Source organism: Xiphophorus maculatus, chromosome 2 (assembly GCF_002775205.1).
Source record: "Xiphophorus maculatus strain JP 163 A chromosome 2, X_maculatus-5.0-male, whole genome shotgun sequence".
In the NCBI taxonomy this organism is placed as follows: domain Eukaryota; kingdom Metazoa; phylum Chordata; class Actinopteri; order Cyprinodontiformes; family Poeciliidae; genus Xiphophorus; species Xiphophorus maculatus.
Window position 1 is genome coordinate 13,311,630 of NC_036444.1, and position 21,040 is coordinate 13,332,669.

The 21,040-nt window shown below is 40.1% G+C and overlaps 2 protein-coding genes across 5 annotated transcripts; one reads left to right on the forward strand and one right to left on the reverse strand.

Moving 5' to 3' along the window:
- Positions 1-1,026: 1,026 nt before the first annotated feature.
- Positions 1,027-2,842, forward strand: LOC102224863 (transmembrane protein 60-like). 4 transcript variants are annotated; one of them, XM_023344947.1, is made up of 2 exons: positions 1,027-1,135; positions 1,343-2,841. In XM_023344947.1, exon 2 carries the CDS (start codon positions 1,454-1,456, stop codon positions 1,856-1,858), a length of 405 nt encoding a protein of 134 aa, XP_023200715.1. In that variant the 5' UTR covers positions 1,027-1,135; positions 1,343-1,453; the 3' UTR covers positions 1,859-2,841. The 4 variants fall into 4 exon arrangements, with proteins under 4 accessions (XP_023200715.1, XP_023200720.1, XP_023200709.1 ...); XM_023344952.1 differs by having other exon boundaries at positions 1,034-1,205; positions 1,347-2,842; XM_023344941.1 differs by having other exon boundaries at positions 1,034-1,205.
- A 593-nt stretch (positions 2,843-3,435) lies between these two features.
- LOC102228743 (round spermatid basic protein 1-like) lies at positions 3,436-20,626 on the reverse strand. Its single transcript, XM_014473092.2, has 8 exons — positions 20,100-20,626; positions 19,720-19,845; positions 18,790-19,451; positions 10,045-10,182; positions 9,764-9,906; positions 8,295-8,462; positions 8,058-8,169; positions 3,436-6,908 (listed from the first exon to the last, which is right to left on the reverse strand). Exons 1-8 carry the CDS (start codon positions 20,587-20,589, stop codon positions 5,352-5,354), a joined length of 3,396 nt encoding a protein of 1,131 aa, XP_014328578.2. The 5' UTR covers positions 20,590-20,626; the 3' UTR covers positions 3,436-5,351.
- Between the last annotated feature and the right edge of the window lie 414 nt (positions 20,627-21,040).

The window sequence follows — 21,040 nt, forward strand, 5'->3', positions numbered from 1 at the left end:
AAACAATGCATTCTTGATTTAATTTAGTTATTTATCTACCAAGTTGGACCTCAAGGGTCGCACAGGTTTCAAACATTCTTCTATTAAAGATGTTCATCACACTAAAACCCTTCAATTTTAGTTTAATCTGATCATAGGTAATTTCAGCCAACATCATCACCAGGGTTTGGTATTCTCTTCTGGAGTTGATGCAGACATTTTTTCACAGATGGACATATCTCCTTCCTGAATAATATGTTGGCTGAACATTTCCATATTAGTTTATAATAGTTCGAACAGATGAACACACCATTTTCAGGCATCTGGAAATTGGACTCAAAGAAGAATCATAATCATTCTCATAATCTCACAGTAGTTTGTAGTTTGCAATAGCTAACAAAGCTATAATATCAAATACTAATCTTTGTCTGTGTAAACTGAATTTCAAAATTACAAATTTTCTTTTTAGTTATTCTGGAATTTGACAAGTAGAGCACAATTTGTTAAACCTACCTGTCCTAAAAATGGAAGAGTTTAGACTGATTTACTTTCCAAACAGTGAGAAAAAATTGCGCTATGTAAACATAAGATTTCTATGGAAGCCCGTTTCTGCCACTATGTTAAAAAAAATCTCATAATAATACCGTAGTATCTCAAAATAATAGAGATAGTAATAATGAGATGGTATCCCATTATTTTGAGATAGTATCTCATTATAATGAGATAATTTATTTTATTTTTTTTAAAAGAGTGGCAGAAAAGGGCTTCCATAGATTTCAGATGTCATAGGTTCCCATTTCTTTCTTTCTTTCTTTCCTTCTTTCTTTCTTTCTTTCTTTCTTTCTTTCTTTCTTTCTTTCTTTCTTTCTTTCTTTCTTTCTTTCTTTCTTTCTTTCTTTCTTTCTTTCTTTCTTTCTTTCTTTCTTTCTAATAGTTCATCGACATTTATCATAAAAATCTTGCTAGTGTTTTCTGTGTAGTTTGATAAAAACTGATAAAGCAATTGTAAAAAATATTAAAATAAAATGACAAAAATAAATCGTATACCTTTATTTTGAAAGAAGCACAGGAAACGCATAAAACACAAACCGGAAATGTTTTTTTAGCTTAAAGCTAACGCCAATTACGTGGTTGGTTTGCTGCTAAACGGTTAAATGTAAGTGTTTTCTTGTTAACGAGTTGGTCTTTTAAACTGTATTAATAAGGAAATAGTCCCGGTAAACTCGGTAAGCGGTCTTCCTACCACATTGTTTTAGTAACGTTGAATAGCTCTGTACTGAGTGAGTCACAGTAGCTTTATGTTCACCCGCTACTGGACTTTGGTTATTTCTTATTCATCGTTTGTGTTTTATTTCTCTGCCAGACAGAGAGTTGTCTTCCTGCTCTGGGATCACTCCGCCGCCTTCGCTGCGCTCTTCGGCCTCGTTTCCAGCCTCAGCCGGTGGATGAGCCTGGCCAGTCGCCGCCTTCCTAGATGAAGATGTCCCTGGCTCAGCGAGTCTTCCTCTCCTGGATCTTCGCCCTGGTCTTCCTCATCATGCTTGCCCTCAAGCTGGACTCCAAAATCCACTGGAACTGGTTCCTGATCTTCCTCCCCGTCTGGACCTTTGACACCATCCTCATCCTCATGCAGATCGTGGAGATGGCGGGTCGCTGCAAGCCGGACTTTGACCCCAGGGACGAGGAGAAGAGCGTGAAGAGGAGGCTGTGGTACCTGACAGCCCTGCTCCTCAAGCTGGCCTTCTGTCTGACTCTGTGCTCCCGGCTGGAGAAGCTGACGGACATCTGGGTCAGTGTGGTGTGTGTCCCACTTTGGGTCCTGCTGGGTGGAGCGCTGCTGGAACTGGGATACAGTGTTTTCCACTACAGGAGGGACTGAACGAGGGGGAGAAACCCTTACAAAATGGACACCTTGTTATTTTTAAAATATATATTCACCTCTTAACTGAGGATGCACAGTTTTAGTTACTTTAAAACCTGCTGCTCTTCAGTTGTATGGGTCTGCACCATAACAAGAGAAAACTTTGGTATAATTTTCTCTCATCAGTAGGAGGTCATTGTCACTGCCTGACTAAATTGCACTTTGCTTTGGATCTGACAACTTCACCTCAATTTCAACATGTCTGGGATTGTTAAATTAAATCCAGCCCTCTTTTAATTTTTACTCACAATGCCGCTTTTTAACAGTTTTAAAGTAAAATTTAAAAAAGAGACTTAAACTGGTTTTGAGATCCTCCATGAACATCATTTATTCATTTTTACTGCACTGTGTCAGAGGTTTTATGCTATTTTGTTCTCCAAGGTGATAAAAGTCAACAGTTATGTGGATGGAATAAATATTATTTACATGTTGGCTGCAGCTGGTAAGGACAGATTTACAAATGTATTCACAAACCTTGAACTGTATTTTGTCACATTATCGCCACAGATATCAATGCATTTCATGGGGATGTAATGTGATAGAGCAGCGCAGCGAATAATGCAGAATCTTAAAGTGGAAAGGAAAAAATATATGATTCTTATTCTAAGAATAAAGTAAGAATAAAAATAATTGAAAGTGTGGAGTTTGTTTTTGGGCACTTGAGTAAACATTTTAGCCATTTTTCATTTCAATAGCAGCTGCTGGTGTTTTGAGGTATGTCTCTTTACTGAAACATTCAGGCCCAAATATTTATTCTCAATAACTCTGACCAGTTTCCTTGTGTCTGACTCTCCCACCTGAGCCGTGAATCTCTGCAGCCTCTCTAGAGACATCTTCATATCTTGACTGCTTCCTGATTTTTGCACGTTTCTTTCTTTATGTATGACACTCTTTTCAATTTTTTTTGTAAAAGAAAAAAGTGCCTTATGTTTGTCTTATCATTAAAATCCTTAAGCATTGAAGTTTGTAGCTGTAAAGCTAAAAAATACGAAACAGTATTTCAAGTCATTGATATTGCAGAGTAAAACATTGGTATGATTGTGTTGCAGGATAAAGTATGAATATAAATAATTATATAATTAAATTGACCAGTCATTTATTTTAAAATGGAAAATAGAACATAAACAAAGTTCTATAATTGTTTTTATGTGTACAAGGCATATCATTTTAACTATTTCATCACTGGAAATATTCAAATATTTTATGCACACTTATCTTTTATGACTGAATAATTTTATACAGATGTCTAAAATGATCATCTGTATAAAATGATTCAGTCGTTCGGCTGAATATGAACCCAGCGGCTGGGCCAGAGTGGAGAGCTCCCTCAGGTGGAGAAGTTTAAGTGCTGAATCTGTAAGAACTGATTCAACTCAAAACGTTTCCATGTTTCACTCACATGGAGAGACAATTTAACTTGGGTTTAAAAGTAACTCCACACGTTGCCATGCTTCACCCTGAAGCATCTAATCAGTAAATAATAAACTTGCCTTGCCTAAGTTAAAACTTAGAAAAGACCGGAGACACTTCGTAACTTAGTCAACATTTAGAACCATTTATTGAGAGGTTCTGATCAGAGTATAAATCACACTACCAAGTATTATCTTAGGAAATAAAATGTATTTACAACAAAATTTTCACATACATCAGTTTGAAATAAAAACAGACAGTAAATGATATAAATAAGCTCTATGGAAAATAAAACCTGTCTTACAAAAAATATATGCAATTTCTGTATACATTTTCCTCACACCGGTGCTAATAACATCTAGACTGTACAGTTTTGGTACTTACAGTATAATTTACAGCCCTGTGTGTGTCAAACAGTCCAGTCTGAAAGCAACTGACAGAATCCGATTTTGGAGTGTTATAAACAATAAAAATCCTGCCCACCAAAGCAACAGTAAGATGATTTACAGATCAGTGGAGGTCCTACCGACGTCTCCCAGTTCATGTCGCTCAGCGCCTGGCAAAGGTATTTAAAATGGTTTCCACCCACAAGCTTCAATGTTTTTATCGGGATCTCAGCTAATAGAGACGCAAAATATTTAACAAATAAACATAATTAATTTGAAATCGGCACCGATTCACTCTGATACCACTAAATAAAAATCCAGTACAACTAATTACCGACAGAAGTTACCTAATTAGTGGAGTTTGTAACATAACCTCATTTTAAATACATCTTCTTAACAGCAGGATGAAGACCGATGAACACAGCAGAAACATAGGAGAAAAAGTTTTGAAGAAGTTTAAAATAATTAAAAAAAAGCCACATTTGAAACATATCTGGACCATGACCTCCTCTATGAAGCATGGTGGTAGCTCCATCATGGTGTGGGACTCAGCAGCTGGTTAGAGTTGATTCTAAGACGGCTGGAGCTAAATATGAGGGTAAGACTGTAGACCGGGGGTCTGCAACCTGAGCCTCTAAAGCTGCTAGTGGCTCTTTGGACTTTCTTAATGGCTCTAAAGACCTTTGGCTAAAAATTTAATAGGAACCAGTTAATGTTTTTAAACGCAAATATAATAACAAATAGTGTTTTTAACCATTTTTATTTCAGTTTCTTGCCGTATTTATGCACTGAATTTCCGCAAAGAATGACGATAAAGTACCAGTTTTAGTTTGGTTTCCTCGTCATTAAACTGGAATATAAATAAAATTCAGTAAATACAATTCTGGTTCTTTAAAAATGACAAGAAATTCCTAGAGTAAATGACTTTTATTCGGCTGTCTTAAGCACCAAATGCCTCTTTATGTTGTAAGAGTTGCAGACTCCTGGTGTAGCCCTAAATCTGACTGGACAGCGTGAAACCGATGTCCACTCTGAATGGGCTTACAGCTGCACCTGCAGTGAAACGTGGTTCTAAAAAGGCCTGATTTAAGGGGAGATTAATATTCTACAGGTTTATTTACTAATTAGTCAACTTCTGGAGATCATTTGTTGCACAGGATTTTATTTCAGGGTATCAGACAAAGGAGAAAACAGATTTCAAAGTAGTAAATCATGTAACCTCAGTTACTTTGTGTCGCTCTCTCTCTTGAAATCCCCATAAAATCCACCTAAGTTTGTGGTTGTGACATGACTAAACATGAAACGGGTATCAAAACTTTTACTATGAAGATGATTGTTTTCAGATTGGCTTGAGTACCTAAAATAGGAGCTTTATGAGCGAAGCTAAGTAGTGCACAGGCACCGACACACGGGTCACCAAAGTGAATTGTGTTAAAGCCTCCGTACGTCTGCTGACCAACGAGTGAAGTGAGCTCCTTAGCTTACATTCTCTGGCGCTGTTAAAATACTCGCAGAGCGCATCCTCGTCTCGCTGCGTCACAGCAACAACGTCTAATTTGTGGAATGGTTGCATTTTAAAGGAAGGGTGAACCGTCAAATATTTTAACAAGGCCTTGGCATAAGTAGTACAATAAAAGCAGAAGACATGGAGACATTCATATCAAGAAGTCTTTCTGTGTTTGTGGCGTTTGTGTCCTCAGAGGCTGCTTTAGTGAGTCCTGCAGCCCCGCCGACGTCGCAGGTTTTCCCTGCAAGGAGTCCTTTACTTTTGGTCCTTTAGAGGGAACAAGTGTCCGAGCATCTGACCCAAGCTTGGAGGAAGACCCTCGGGGGTCGGTGTGAGGTTTGGGTCTGCTGTCTGATAAGGAGAGGGCGAGCGGCTGGTGAGCCTCCATGGGTTTAAAGAGATCGAACGTGAAGAGCGTCCGTGCTGGTTTGTGTTCAGGCTTCTTCCTGATCTCCTCTCTGCCGCCGTCTTTCTCCTTCTTGCAGTCCTTCTTCACCTGCAGCTGGGTGTGTTTGTGCGTCTTTCTGTCCTCCCTGCCTGGTTTCCCCGACGCGCTCGTGTCCTTGCCCTCCTTGTGGCCGCTCTTCTCCTTCTTCCCATGTGTGGACTTGTGTTTGTGCGAGCCTCCGTCCCGGCCGTCCTCTCTGTCCGGCCGGGACGGAGGCGCTCCCCTGTCCTTGTCGTGCTCCTTGTCTCTCTTGAAGTGGGTTTGTGTTTTGGAGTCGGCCTCTTTGGCCCACTTATCGTCTCTCTGAGCGGACGGCGCGGTCGGGCAGCCTTGATTTCCCTCTTTCGTCCGCTCTTCATCCTCCTTTTTCTTTATCTGCGTCAGGATCAGGGTGCCCCCGTCTCTTCCTCCTTCAGTCTTGACCTTCTCCCTCTCTCTGTCTTTTCCTCTGTCTTTTTTCTCCTTGTCCTTACTCCTGTCCTTCTCCTTCTTTTCTTTAGTCCTCTCCCTTTCGTCTCGCTCTCTTTTACCTTTATCCTTCTCTTTTTTGATCTGCGGTGTGCTGTAAGCGCTCGTCGTGTCGTCTTTAGTCTTTTCTTGCAGCGCTGGCTTTGGCTGCCGCTCTTCCTCCACTTCACTTTCCTTCTTGATCTGCTGTGAGGACTTAAGGGACGCTGCGTCCTGTCCAGCGTCCTCCTGGCCCGGCAGTCTTTGATTCGTCTCTGCACCGCCTTTTCTGTCCTCCTCTAGCTCTTCCACTTTAATTTCCATCGGCATGGGACTGAAGACAACCTCCTCTGATTCATTTTGGACTGAAGGCAGAAACTGTGTTCCTGGCAACACCTTCATCTCTTCTTGGCCATCTTCCTCTTCTTCCTTGAAATGATGCGTCAGCGTTTGAGACGGTGGCTCCTCTCGTCCCTCAATGTCCTCGTCCTCCACCTTCCTCACCGTCTGTACTGCAAAGTCACACTTGTTGCCCTCTTCCTCCGCGTCTTCCTCCTGTTTGATTCTATGCCGCGCTTCGCTTAGTGAAAACCTCTCCTCCTCTTCCTCCTCCTTCCTCTCCTCCTGTTGGTGGTACTGTTTGAGTCGGATGTGCCAGGCCAGGCTGCAGACGGCCGAGACGGTCTTGAACTGGTGGACGACTCCTCTGGGGATGAAGTAGATGTCGTCGTGGTAGAGCTGGATGCGAGCGTATCGGATCCCTTCCCTCCTCAGCTGGTTCAGCTTGGCGTCGTCTATCCACTGGACGCACTGGAGACACGGAGACAAGAGGACACAGCGCTTAAGCTAGCTCTATTTACTCTAATAAAAAAATTTATTTTAGAAACAAAACAAAACCCTTTTTCTTTTTGTTTCTCTTTAATTCAGACATTTTCTTCCTACTTTGACGTTAATGCAACTTTTGACTATCTGGTGGTGTTTATTTACTAGATACTTTGATTTTGGCAAAAAACATTAATTCTACCAATATTGACTAAATTAATTATGTTAAAACATTTCCAGACCCCAAGTTTCATATTTTTGGTAGATTGTTCCACAGTGGGAGAGGATAAGGGGAAAAAAAGGGAGGACACAAGGAGTGATAGAAGGACTAAAGTCCAAAAGAAAGTAAGAGGATAGAAGGACGTATTAAAGAAAGAAAGAAAATACAAGAATAAAGTTCGAAAGGATGGAAATAAGAACAAAAGGAAGCACACAAAAGTGTGTGAGTGGAAATGATAGAAGGGGGGACAGAGGGAAAAAGGAATAAACACAAAAAGAACAACTGAAAGGAAGAAAATACAAGAAAGAAATGAATAAAGGAGTGACAAAAGGTAGGACTGAACAAATGTCGAGGAGGAGAAAGTACAGAAGGAGGGAAGGAAAGTAGGAAAGAAATGAGGAAAGGATGTATGAGTGAAAGGAAGGAGGAAGAAAAGCAAAAATACCTCTTTCTTTTGGATTTGGGACAAAAGTTGGGAAATACTTTTCATTTTCAGTTTTCTTATTCTTTTCCAATTATATGAAATTTCAAAAATAATTTCCAGACTGTTTCAAACCCTAAACATCAACAGATTACAGAATTTCTGCCCACAAGAACAGTGAGTAAATTAAAATCAGAATTTGTTTCCTCTAAACTGGCTTCACGGTTGTTAAATATGCATTTTACTTCACCATTAATTTGTCTATTGTCGGCAATAAAAACACTTTTAGACTAAAAACAAAGAATCTGGGCAGCTCCTCATTTGTTGGCAAGTTGAGTTAATAGTCAGCGGATTAGCATATAATTCACATTACACACAGTAACCAGATTTACTGTCAGCATGGAAATAATTAGTGGGGCAGTAAAGGAAGAAGAAACGAGAATTTACACGAATCGCACGCTGCTGGAAAGCTTAAAGAAAGAAACGCCCGTCCCACCTGCGACAGCGGCGGCTCATGGAGGTCCAGCTGCAGCCTCATGACCACGTCTGGGAAATCTCCGGCGTGGAAACACACAACGTCTTTGGTGATCCGGGCGGGAGTGTCGCTGCTGTGAATCAACACAACGGGATTTTAAAGAACAAGCCTGAGTAAACCACAGGCTGGGCAGCTTCAGACCTCCCAGCATGCACTGCGGGAGGATCTGGAGGAGCGAAACGGATCCTCTGCACTCACTCCTCTCCGCAGCGGACGGCCTTCAGCACGCCGACAGCGGCCGTGGTCTGTCGCTCGAAGCCCTGACCGATGTGATCGGCGTGGGCTCTGGTCCGGTCCTCGAACAGCATCTCTCTGGGCTCGCTGGCTCTGGGCAGGTACTGCAGGTTCTTGATCTCGTTGGTGGACCTGCAACACATCCAGTTCACAGCCGTCATGGTTTACAGAGGAGGCGAACTCTCCCACAGCAAGTGCAGTAAAAAGGTATTTAAATGGGGTTTTGTTCCTCGTAAAAGCATTCACACCTCCTGAGCTTTTTCTGTTTTATTTCAGGCGCTAATAACTGACTTCAATGTGATTTACTGGGATTATTTATGATAGACCAACAAAGTGGCGCATGCTTAAGAACAGGAAGGAAATTGATGCATTTTTCTCACTTCTTTACTAGAATGCCTCTGAAAACTAGTTAATTAATTCTGATTTTCATCAAGCAATATAATCCAAGTTTTTCCAAGTCCAGTAAATTCTAGTTTAACTGTGGCAGAAGGATACCAGGATGTTCAAAGTGTGGCGCAGGGGTCATTTGTGGTCCATTAAGATACAAATTTCTGACTGATGCAGATAGAGACCTTTTGTGACCCACAAATTAAAATCTTCTGACAAAAATGTTAGAAACAACACAAAGTATATTCATCTTTTAGTGACCAAATTTTATGCTTTCTTTTTCATTTCATAGTAGATAGAAAAACCTCTATCCATTGACTTATACACTAAATAAACTTTAGTGAACCCCAGATCTGCTTTTAATTACATTGTTAAAATTCTGTTAAATTCAGGAAGTGTTTTCGAATAAAGAAGGACATAAATCATGTTTTTATTTCTGAGAATAGACTAAACCGTATTCTTTAATCGGCCATAAATTAAATTAGTGAAATGGGTGACTTTCTTTCAGCAAGGAAAAACATGCAAAACCCTTTTAAAGTTTTGGATCTACAATAATTTACACATTTGCTTTCTACAAAAAAAATCTGACTCTTACCTATTTAATTAAAACATTTCATGTTTAGTTTACTGTTAGGCAGGAAAAAGCATTCTGAATAAAATTTTTTGAGATTTTAGTTTTGAGAAACTATGACTACTCAGTTTATACTCATAGGCCCATGAATACTCTCCAGTTCATAAATTTGTTACATAAATGTTACATAATGTTCTGGCATCCCAGAAGTACAAAATTTGTATTATTCAAAAGTAACTAAATTAATTAAATAGTTATTAAATATAATAAATGATGATGTATGTCAGTTTCTAGCTAGGATACTTGAATGTTGAATGGCTTTAATTTCACATCCAGTCATATAGAACCAGATATAGCTACATTCAAAACGGCCTAAAGCAAGTAAACATCACACTCGTCTAAATCATGTGACATTTCTGCTTTTTACAGTGCAGCATGTCTGACATGAGAATGTGGTGAAGGAATAGAAATTCACCTTTTCCTTTTGAAGGGGGATTTCGGCATGTCCGCCATGGGGATCATCTGTTCCCCGGGTCGGACCCACATGATGGGGCCGTCGTCGCTGTCGGTCGGGCTCTGCAGCCGCAGACTGGAGAAGGTTCCCCACGGCAGAGTTCGCTGCACAAACACAGGGCGGGAAACTTCAGTTTACGTAACTCAAGAACACACACACACACACACACAGACAGAGGAAGGTCGAACAGATGTTGACACGCCGCTGGTGCGGACATTTTGCAGCTATGGGAGGGCACTGACCACCAGGAAAGGAGACTCCTCCAGCATGCTGAGGAACTCTGGGAAGTAGTCGCCGACCTCTTCGTCCACGGCTCCGACCAGACTGACCTGCCGCATGGCGCCGGCACGATATGTTCCCCGGGAATACGTCCTCTTCACCTGGAGGAGGGGACACAAATCAGCCCCCAGCTCACATCACGGCACATTTCCACAGCTAGAGAAACACGGCAGATGGCCGTTTCACTGTTTGCTCTTCACTGCGCACTCAGAAAACCTCAACCTTCAGCGCTTATTGAGACACGAAAATGTCAGGAGCAAAGCAAATAAAAGCCCAGCTGCTGGGACTCAGAGAAATGTGATGGAGGAATAGAAAATCATTCAGACAGTTTCAAATCTACAACTCTAATTAAGTCACATAAGAACAAAGTATTTAGATCCACAGGCCAAGCTCAAGGCTGACAGCAACCATCATCGTTACAGCTTATATTTATATGTATCCTCTATTGTTGTAATGATAAATTCTAATTAATGATGTTTTAAAAAACCTCAAAACTGTCTGTTTTGTTAGTTTTACTATTTTGTTCATTGAGAGCATCAATAAATATCAATAAATTTGAAAATATGATCAAATACAAAGCAGTTTATTGGTACAATCACATTCCTTCATGTGACTGGTGTCCTAAAGGAGCACATTACAAATCTGAATGTTTTCTAGAGATGTGTGCTGTGCTGCTGTGACACACAGTGAGTTACTTAAAACAGATTTAATAGTTTTTATCATCGGTTTTATTATAACAATATTATATTTAAGTCCATATCATCCTGCAATCCAGTGTAACATAAAACTCTGGAAAACATTAAGAGGAAATCTCATGGTTATTCCACCAAATATTGATTTCTGAACTCGTCCTGGGTTAAAACAGTAGTATTGTTGTTTCTAAATTAATATGAATTTGTTTTCTTTGCATTGTTCGAGGTCTGAAAGCACTGAATCTTTTTCGTTATTTTGACTATTTCTAATTTTTTTGCTAATAAATACTAAATCTTGGCATTTCAGAGACATGTCAGTAGTTCATAGAATAAAAGAACAACGTTCATTTTACTCAAACATATAAAGATAAAAAGTAAAATCAGATAAACTGATCATTTTATGTGTTCTCTTAAATTTTTCCACAGCAGTAATCAATACACTAATTTTACTTTCTTCAACCTTTTAGAGAAAGGCACAAACAAAACAACACAAGTATGGATATGTACAGTATATGGAGACAAAAGTTAGGAAATTGAATGATAAATGATCAAAAATGTTTAAATATTGTTAAATGTTAATATATAAACTTATTGGATTCAAAAAATACAATCCAAATATTTAAAAATAGCTCTGTCAACAATTATTTAGATATATGAAAAGTGAAATGGCTCTATAGCGAACATTAAGTTCAACATCTGAGTGAAAGTATTGGTGTCAGTGAACCATCGTTGACAAAAAATCATAAAATTATATTTCAAACTTCTAATATCTTCACGTTAGTGAGTCCAACTTGTTGCATGCAGCCACACATCCTGGCCCGCTCTGGTCCGGTTCGGCCGTGTTCACTAACACATGAGCAGGAGCAAACGGCTTGGCTCATGGCGTTCGGTGCAGAGCTCGTCCAGAACCAGAACAGACGGGACAGATGCAGAGCACTGCCTCCGAACTCACAGCTGGTGCTTTTTTTTCCGCTGTTGCTGCAGAAATGATCATAAAAGCGGAGCAGAATGTTTTCTCTAAGGAAAACACCCCGGAGGTTCGGATGCCGCTCTTTTATTGATCGCGTTTTTATCTTGGAAGAGAAAACATCCGGGAGGGAAGCCGCTGCTCCTGTGGCGCGGCGTGACGTCAGGAGAAGGCGGTTGCTTCGGTGATGTGCGTTTAAGTTGACGCTGGCCTGTTCAGACCGTCTGATCTGGTTTTAAGTGAACAGTAAATTACATCGTAATTGAAAAGATTGCAGCTACCTGATCTGAATGTAAATGCAGCCGCGTCACGGTGAGAAGTGGAGACAGCAGGCGGCTCTGCTGGCTAACATGAACCAGACCTGTTTCTGATAAACATGATCAGATTTATTCCTGTTGTATTTTTAGTTTTAAAGTATTTAACTACGAGACTATTAATAAGAAGAAGCATAATAGATACAGTAAAGTCTTCTGTACCTACCCTGCTAACTGCTTGCCTCATATTTTATGGTGACATTTTTTTTTGTTTTTATGGCAAAAGTATCATCAGAACCACAAACTTGTGCTTCTGGTTATTTAATGATAAACCTTTTAAATGGACCTGTTTCTGTTTCCAATAACGTGCTCCACATCTGAATCCAAGGCACTTCTATTAAAGCACATCTTGTCCACCAGTTTGCTACTTAAAAGGCGGGGTATTATGTAAAACTGACTTTTTTTTGCAATTTACATCATGTTCTGATGTTATTCCCTCATCAAAAACATACCTGAAGTGTTGCTGTGACTCTTTCAGGCTTGTTTGAGAAATCCTTTAATCTCTCGTGGCAACCTGCTCTGGGCGACTAAACGTTTGCTCTCACAAATGCCACTTTTTTCACGTATCTCCTCTCTTTCCACATATCTCCTCTTTTAAGCTGCAGTCACCAAGCCAAGCTCACCAAGCCCGCTAACTCCTACAGACTAGCGGCAGCAGCTATCACCAAACACCTGGTGGAACAGAGTCTGCTAAGCTCATTATAGGAACCACTACTCTGTGAAATTCCTGTTATAAATGGAGGCTGAAAACGGATTAAATGTTGTGATTATGTGCTGATAGCGGCAGGAGCTTCTTAAGGAGATAGGCTCAATTTCAATGGAGTCGTACAACTGAAGACAACCCAGTGTTAAGAAGCAACGAGTTTTTCTCTAGCCTTAGTTCTACCATGTGTAAATGAACGTTTTGTGTGTGTGGTTGAAATGTTTGTTATCTTGTGGGTGTGTTTTTTGTGGCAGCCATCTTGGGACCCTGCTCAAATGGATTCCCACCTCAAACCCAACTGGAGTTTGATGGGCTGCAGTTTAAAGTAGTTAAAAGAATAAAATGTTTTACAAATTGTGAATTTGCATATGTAAAATTTCAGCCTTATATTTTATTACTGATAAATAATTGTTAGTGTTTACTCTGTGTATGTGAAAGTTAACTTTTTTTCCTTTTTCTCCCACTCTGGAAGGCTGAGGTGATTGGCTGATGTAAATTGAGAAGGCGGGGTTTAATCAGTATGTAGGTGAACTGCTGGATGTAGCAGCAGGACTAATGGCTGCCATTTTTTTTTAAATCTGCTGTGTTGCACCAGACAATCAACTTTGTTGCTGTACAGCCAAGATTGACAGTTCGTTTACCACACCTCTCAGAATAACACCTAGTTACTTGAGTGTGCAATAAAGATGGCATCAACATGGCTGGGAAATACATAATACTGCCCCTTTAATCTTTTGTTTTTATCTACATGGCTGCTGGCTCACCATATGTTTTATGGGCTTTGCACTAATAACGACAATAACAATGCCATTAATTTGTTGTTTTTAAAGAGAATACTTTGCTTTTAATTTCCCTAAAGCACAAAATGTTTTTTTTCTCAGGAGTATTAAGTTTGACAGCAATCAGCTGTCAAACTTAATACTTAATTTAATTGTGAAGCATTTCTGCACTGAACGAAAACTAATTTCTAGTCAAATATTAGCTGGATTGAGTCTAATCAGCTGGATTGAGTCTAATCACTTTACTTTCAGTCTTGATCTGAAGTTTAAAAGTTAAACTCAACTGACGATCTCTTCCATTGTTTCACTTTTGCCGTCTCGCCCAAATACAGCCAAGCAAAAACAAGAACTGAACAGTATTATGTCACACTAGATTATTGTTTCAATGTGGTTAATCTGCTTTAGAGAACATTAACACTGGAAAGCAGAAATATAATACAAAAATAAAGTGGCAATCCATGTTGAATGAGAGACCCAGCCAGTGTTGAGCAACAGCTAAATGATTTCTACCCTGAGGTCAATTATAAAGCAAAGCATAGCAATAAACACAACAAAAAGTGCCAAAACGCTCTTTGCAATGAGAGAGCGAACCTGCTGCAGCCTGAAAAGATAAAAAAAAAAAACCTGAACAAATCTGGCATTCAGTGACATAATTTGAAGCACCAAAAATAAAAATCATACAACGTGAGAGGATATGCTTTGTTCTTACCTTCTTGTTACTTTCATGTTAACCAATGAACAGAAACAGCCTGAATAAAGCAGTCAAACACACTCAATCATCACATGTCGACTGTAAAGCTCCGAGGCGGTGAGCGTTAAAGACCCCCTGCCTCTGCAGCACACCTTGACTATTAAGTCAAGCAGTGCAATCCTGAGCCCATAACTACTGCATGCATGCAGTAGAAACGGATACAATGAGTGAGTCTGAGAGCTGCCATGAATTAATTCAGTCACTTAACTAAAGAGGCTTTTAGAGCTGCTGCTTCACTATATGCTAATCTGCAAAACTGTACATCTGCAGTCTGCATCATCAAGTAAAATTAGTCAATAAAAAACAAATGGATATATTGTGAAATCTCAACACATTGACTGCATATACTGAGAGGACTGAAAGTAAAGTGGGACTTCACCCCTGCAGGAAAACATCACATTACAGTTATTGTTGTTAAACATTAAGCAAAGCTCCTAACATATCACAGCTTAGCTCCATCGAAGCTGTATATTCCAAACACTGCACCGTCATCATAATTGCAGTTTGAAATATTGTGCAGATATTTTCAGTGTCTCGAAATATTTTTTTTCTCACAGCTAAGAGAGTTTGGCATAGATGTATAAAATCTTTCCGTGACCCAAATCCGTTTGTTTAACTGCTGAAGCGTGTTGAAACGAGGCTTAAACTCAAAGCATGTGACAAACTCGAGCTTCCATTTTTAGTGGCTCAGCACCATTTGTCACCCAGAGAGGCGATCTGCGCACTAGGTAGGTTTGCTCCTCTCGTTCTCATCCGTCATAATGTGAACTCCCTCTATGGCCTTTATCATCCTCAAACATTGTCAGAAGTGAGAATCCTCTACCTTGAAATGCTACAGGCTCCACATATAATTAGTGGTTGTTTAGTCAAGACCACCCAACCTGAGTCAAGACCAGAACCAGGGCGTACCAACCCAAAATCTGAGTTTACCAAACCAAAGGGAGACCATATTCAAGACCGTTGTTGTAGTGTTAACCTGAAAATTGTAAATCCTCCTGCTGCAGCTCAATTTCAACCCTTATCAAGGGACCGTGAGCACTGGTGAGCCAGTAGGGGGCGCTGCCACAACATTTAACCTAAACCTGCATGCCTCTATTGTCCAATAAATCTAACATGGTACCAGGTTAAACAGACAAACCAGACAACATTAAAGAGCAGCCAGCTAAATTTTAAATTTAGAAAAAAATGGTTCTAAATTATGAATAAAGTAAGTAACTCTGCAAAATATGTTAAAATCCTGTTAGTATTTCAAAAAACAGCCAGTTTTGATTGCTCTAGATTAAAGATTGGTCAGTCAGAAGCTGTGATTTTTTCTGTCCCAACCAATGAAAGTCATATGTAAGGTCTAGCAGTCCATGCAGGCAACAGTCTTCAGTGTGGAAGTCACTGAAGAAAGAGGAGTCAAAGTTAAACATGTTCTGAATTAGTGAGATTTCTTCAAATTAAGTCCAAGGAAGAACAGGGAAGTAAGTGTCTGTTCATTCAGGAAATTACTTATTAAATTTTCACTCTCTAAGTAACAGGAAGACAAAAGATATTACAGCACAGATACTTTGTTCAATAAAATTAAATTAACAATTTAACTTTATCAGAAAACGCTGGATTAGGAAATGTTGGCAGCTTTCCTCTACATAGAAAACATGCACAGACTGATAATTGCGCTAATCAATAATATAATCTGTGAAAGGCAGTTCAAAAAACGTCCCATGTTACCATGCTGCTGGAATAACATTGATATTTTAATTAAAAACAATTTTAATAGCAACACAGTCACTTTAAAGAGCTTTAAAGATCCTGTACAGTTGCTTATCTTCACATTAAATTTAAAGATCTGGTATTGTGTGCAAATAATAGAGAAAGGAGTTATGTTTCATCCGTTAGGTGGATTTATTTATACAAATATTTATTCCCCAAACCCTAGAGGATTTTAAAACATACCAGATTTACAGTGATGTGACCGGTGCATAGAGAAACAGCACTGATCACTGTCTTTGACAGTCACCTGGTCAACTGTAGGAGTAAATTGTTCAATTTTTCAGTAAAACAGCTCTAAAATTATTCATACACCTAGCAGGTTTAGATTTAAAGTAATATTTTGATTTTACCAACATGTTTCTTCTGACTGGATGTAATATTAATGTTTTGGAGTGGTCCAGTCCTAATAGAGATACAGAATCAGTGAAGACTTCCTACCTCAAAGCTTGGAGCTCATGACTAAATTTAAATCCTAAAAATACCAGAGGAAACACATAAGATTGAAGATTTTTGCACTGATTATTCAGAAGAGTGCAAACAAGTTTAAGAAATGCTTCATTTTTCCAACAAAATGTACAAAAAAAATCATTTTCTATTTTGTAAAATTGACACTTATTGTCCATTATACTATTATCATTTGAGATATGTCTGTAGCGTCGTGAATAATTTGGGGGAAAGATGGTTAAATTTACATTTTATAAAATATTTTGAAGGTTCTCACTTATTTTAAACTTAAAGAGAAATCAGAGTCAGATAAAATAGGTATCTCTTAATCACAGAGAGATTAAGAGATCTCTTAATCGTTAGTTGGGATTTTGGTGGTTCAAATTCCATTATTGCTCACTGAAAAATGTCAGCGGTTAAAAATATAATAATCACAGATCAGCCTGCATGTTTTCTCTGACTGGTGAAAGATTTACTCTCCATTGAAGAGATAAACTCCTTCTCCAGCTGACAGCTAAAGAAAACACCCAGTAAATCGCAGCACAGAAACAACCCAACCCACCCAACAACCAATCATAGAGCACGCCCCAAATAGAGCCACCAATCACTGCAGAGCATCCGTCCCACTGAATCTTCAAAAGTTTTTACATTTTAATCTTTGACAACTTCAACACAAACAAAAAGTTTTCAATAGTGACACAAAAAAATCAAGAATTAAACTCCAGATTTCTGATGTCAAACTGAGCTGATGAACAAAATATTTTTCTCCTAATGATTATTTAACACCTCAGTAATAAACTACTGTATATCTGCCTTACATTTCAGCGACGTAGGGGAACAATCTTATATAAACAATGCTTTGCCTCTTCATATATTTAACACTGATTAGCCACAGCAATCACCAGCTAAGCCTAACTAACACACTGGAGTGTTTTACGTGGCTACAGCATTTACATAACTGCAACAATACTGCAGCATTATTCCTGTCATATTAACTAATTTATCTGGATGATAAATTGTCCTGAACATTATTCCGACAAACAATAATGTTGTCATTTTGGAACCACTTTCAGCTGGTATAATATTATTAATGGTACATTAATGTAAGTGCATCCTCTCAAAAATCAAAGAACATTTAACACCACAACTGGAAAACATTTAAAATATCCAAAATAAATAAACAAAACAACCAAAACAATAATAATTAAAACAGATTATGAAGTCTCCGTAACCAAAATTGCATTTAAAAATATAACCATTTAACTGAGGCAAGGAAAAAAGGCAAATGTGCCAGATAAGACTTTTGTAAAACAAAAAATAAAAAAGGAAAAACTAAGTACTTCATACAGGTTGTTAAATGTTTGCAGCATTTTTCAAAGTGAAATGGGAGCATCTCTTTACCGATTGTTGTCAAAACAGAAAGTAACAGGCTCGTTTTAACTCATCATACAATTAATCGATTCATTGTTTAGCCTGTCACAACTGTATAATAACATTTATTAATCTTATGTGACACGATGAAGATCCTCTGTCTGCGCTGAAGAAGACTCATCCAACTCGGCATGCTGAATGCTTGAAACTGAAACTGTTTACTTGTCTTTCAGCTGAATTCAGGTAAGTATCTGACCTCTTGTCTGTAGTCAAGCAGCACTGACATTTCCTTCCCAGATGATCAGTTGATTGGTAAATACACAACAAAATACTGGTGTAATACCAAAGCTGACGAATCCCCATCAAGATGCAGCAGAACACTGAACTCCATACCCTTGACTCCATGATACGTGCATTATTAAAAACGTGACCACACAAAATGTGACGCACACACCTTAAAGACCTGACAGGACTTGATTTTCTACAAAATCACCTTCATTTTCTCACATTTAAACCTCCAACAAGCTTTCAATAGCAAGACACAAACTATCTGACAGTAACTTAATAGTTACATTGATAAATAAATGGAAAACTCACAGCTTTTTATGGACAAAAAGAAAAGTCACCACAAACATTTCTACATTAACACAGTCATCCAGATATGGGCCGTTTCTTTCATGACTTTTTCAAACCACACAACATCAGAGCTTTCAGCCTTACAAGACTACCTGAAAACTGACACGCTTTGAACACACAAGAAAAGACTGGAGATGTTGCGGCGCAGCTTGAAAGAATCCACCGAGTCTGGACACAAACTATGAGGTGTGTCGTTTCAGGATGTGACAACTGAGCTGCTCACAAACTACCAAGAGACTTCGAAGTAGCAAAACATCCCGGTCTTTATCTGACGCAGTTCAGAACCCCATCCTCACCTGAGAGTGAAAGGTAGCCATGGTTGTCGTCTCGATGTCCTTCTTTCCGAGCACTTCCATCTTCACTGTTGCATTGGGAAACTTGTAGGAGAAGTAGTCCAGGAAGTCTGGGAGGTAGGAAGCCGCTCCGTGGATGATTCCCATCACAAAGCGCGCGGCCTGAGCTCCATCCTCGCTGAACGACAGGCTCACGAACTCCTCTGCAAAGCGCTGCATCTCTGCTGGAGACAGACAGGAGAGCTCCTCGGTGTAGGCGTGCACCACAGAGGCGCCTCCGTTGGCCTGCTGCTCGATGTGGATCAGATGGCTGAACTCCAGCCCGGGAAGGCCCGCCGTGGCTGTGCAGCCATAGCTGAGCCTGTCCCTGACCATGGAGGACATGGTGGCAGAAGCACCAGCAGCAGGATCCTGGAAGTGTTGTGGTATTGTAGTGTTGTGGATCAGACCACTGCTGCTGCTGTCCCCGTTGATCCGGCCGAGGAACTCCGGCAGACCCAGAGTCACCCCTGAGCACACAGTCTGGCAGGATCGGTGGTACATTTTGGGCCGGCTGTGCCGCTCCTTCACCCACTCGCTGTCTTTGTGCTTCTTTTTCTTCTTCTTCTTGAGTTTCTTAAGCAGCAGCTCTTCCTCTGAACCAACGCTCAGCACCTCTTTAGACTCTGTGATCAAAACAAGAATTGTTTACACCAAATGCACAGTATTGTGAATTATGATTTTGATCCACTATGACTTCAAGATATACAGCTGTTACACTTGAGGTCATGTGCTTGTCTTAACTTCCAATATCATTTTGCATAAGATGTCAGGACAACCAGAACCAAACCTGCTTTAAATTGACTTAAATTCCTAAGTCAATTTAAAGAGCACAATTACACCATTATCTCTGCCTGATAATAAAGTTATTTCAAATTCTGAATAAATTCCTACCTTTCTGAGGGGACATCACCTCTCCGTTTTCTCTCACAATGTCATGCACAGGTGGTAGTTTGTGTTTTTTCCACTCCTTGTTCTTTTCCTTCTTCTTCTGCCTGTCTTTCTCCTTCCCACTGTGATCTAGGGAGAAGAAAAGGTGAACTGAAACATTGTTGTGTCCCAACTGTGGCAAATAATTCAAGGAGAAACATTTCCACGTGTATGCACACACCATATGGGCCTAATAAAAACAGAGGCCTAATGTGCGGCAAAATGTCGAATAACTCAACAAAACATTCAACGGACGGATTTGCGGATAAACTGGGTTTATTTTAGTGTAAAGCAGCAAACTGTGGTGTTGTGGGAAGCAGCCCGGCCGTGCCGTGCCGTCCTACCTCTCTGCAGCGTTTTCACGTCGCCGTTCTCCGTCTTTGTATGGCAGCTAGCGGGGCTCACTCTCTCCACAGAGGCGGCGGAGCTCCGCGGGGCTTCGCTGCTCCTCTCCTTCTCCTTGTGTCGCTTCTCCTTCGCCTTTTTCACTTTGGGAGGCGAGGCCAGGAAGTTGCTGATTTTGAAGATTTTCCGGACCGGGGTAGTCGGCATCGCGGAGGCGGTGGAGTGGCTCGCCTTGGCCGGGCCGAAACTCCATTTCGCTGGGCTTCCACAACTCTGCTTCCCGTTGTGTTTTTCCCCTGCGCACACCTCTCCGTTCAGTTTCCTGTGCTTCAGGCCCTTCTCCTCCACCCTGACCTTCTTCGGGGTGGGTGGGAAAATGTCGCTGGAAGACTGCGGACGGCTCTCGGGCGGTCGTTTGGCCAGTAGGGGTTTCGGGGAATTTGTTTTGCTGTTCGCAGCGAAATGCATGGAGTCCACGGACTCGGCCATCTTGGAAGTTTCTATTTTTTACGGTCAGACGTAACTGGTGCGTGAGAGACAGGCCGAGGGCGGGGCTTAGCCTGTTACGTATGACGTGCAAAAAGAGAAAAGATGGGTGGATAGGGGATGGGAGGAGTTCCCCAATCATATTTTTAATCTGGTGGGTGGACTCAAATTTCTTTTATATTAAAATATGATTATATGCTATTAAATTATCCAGGCTTCATTAAGCTTAGAAAAGTGCTTAAAGCGCAACTTTTCTTTAACTACACATGGAGCAATGGGAACATTCTGCATAAAAATAAGTCACTTTATTAAAAGGACTGGAAGGTAAAGACGATAGTACTTGTTTAAAGGGAGGTTGTTTCGCAAAATCGACTTTTCAAACTTCCCTCATCAAAAATAAAGCTGCAGTCTCCAGCTGAGGTTCCATCTCACAGAGCCTCCATCTCCCATGCCT

What these genes read in the sequence shown, in the direction of transcription:
- LOC102228743 (XM_014473092.2), bottom strand. Translation starts at nt 20,589, where the DNA reads ATGGCCGAGTCCGTGGACTCCATGCATTTCGCTGCGAACAGCAAAACA. An exon ending in AGGAGTCTCCTTTCCTGGTG is followed by an intron (nt 9,907 to 10,044) that starts GTCAGTGCCCTC and finishes GTGTTTGTGCAG; the next exon opens with CGAACTCTGCCGTGGGGAAC. An exon ending in ATGAGCCGCCGCTGTCGCAG is followed by an intron (nt 6,909 to 8,057) that starts GTGGGACGGGCG and finishes CCGTGTCTCCAG; the next exon opens with TGCGTCCAGTGGATAGACGA.
- LOC102224863 (XM_023344947.1), top strand. Translation starts at nt 1,454, where the DNA reads ATGAAGATGTCCCTGGCTCAGCGAGTCTTCCTCTCCTGGATCTTCGCC.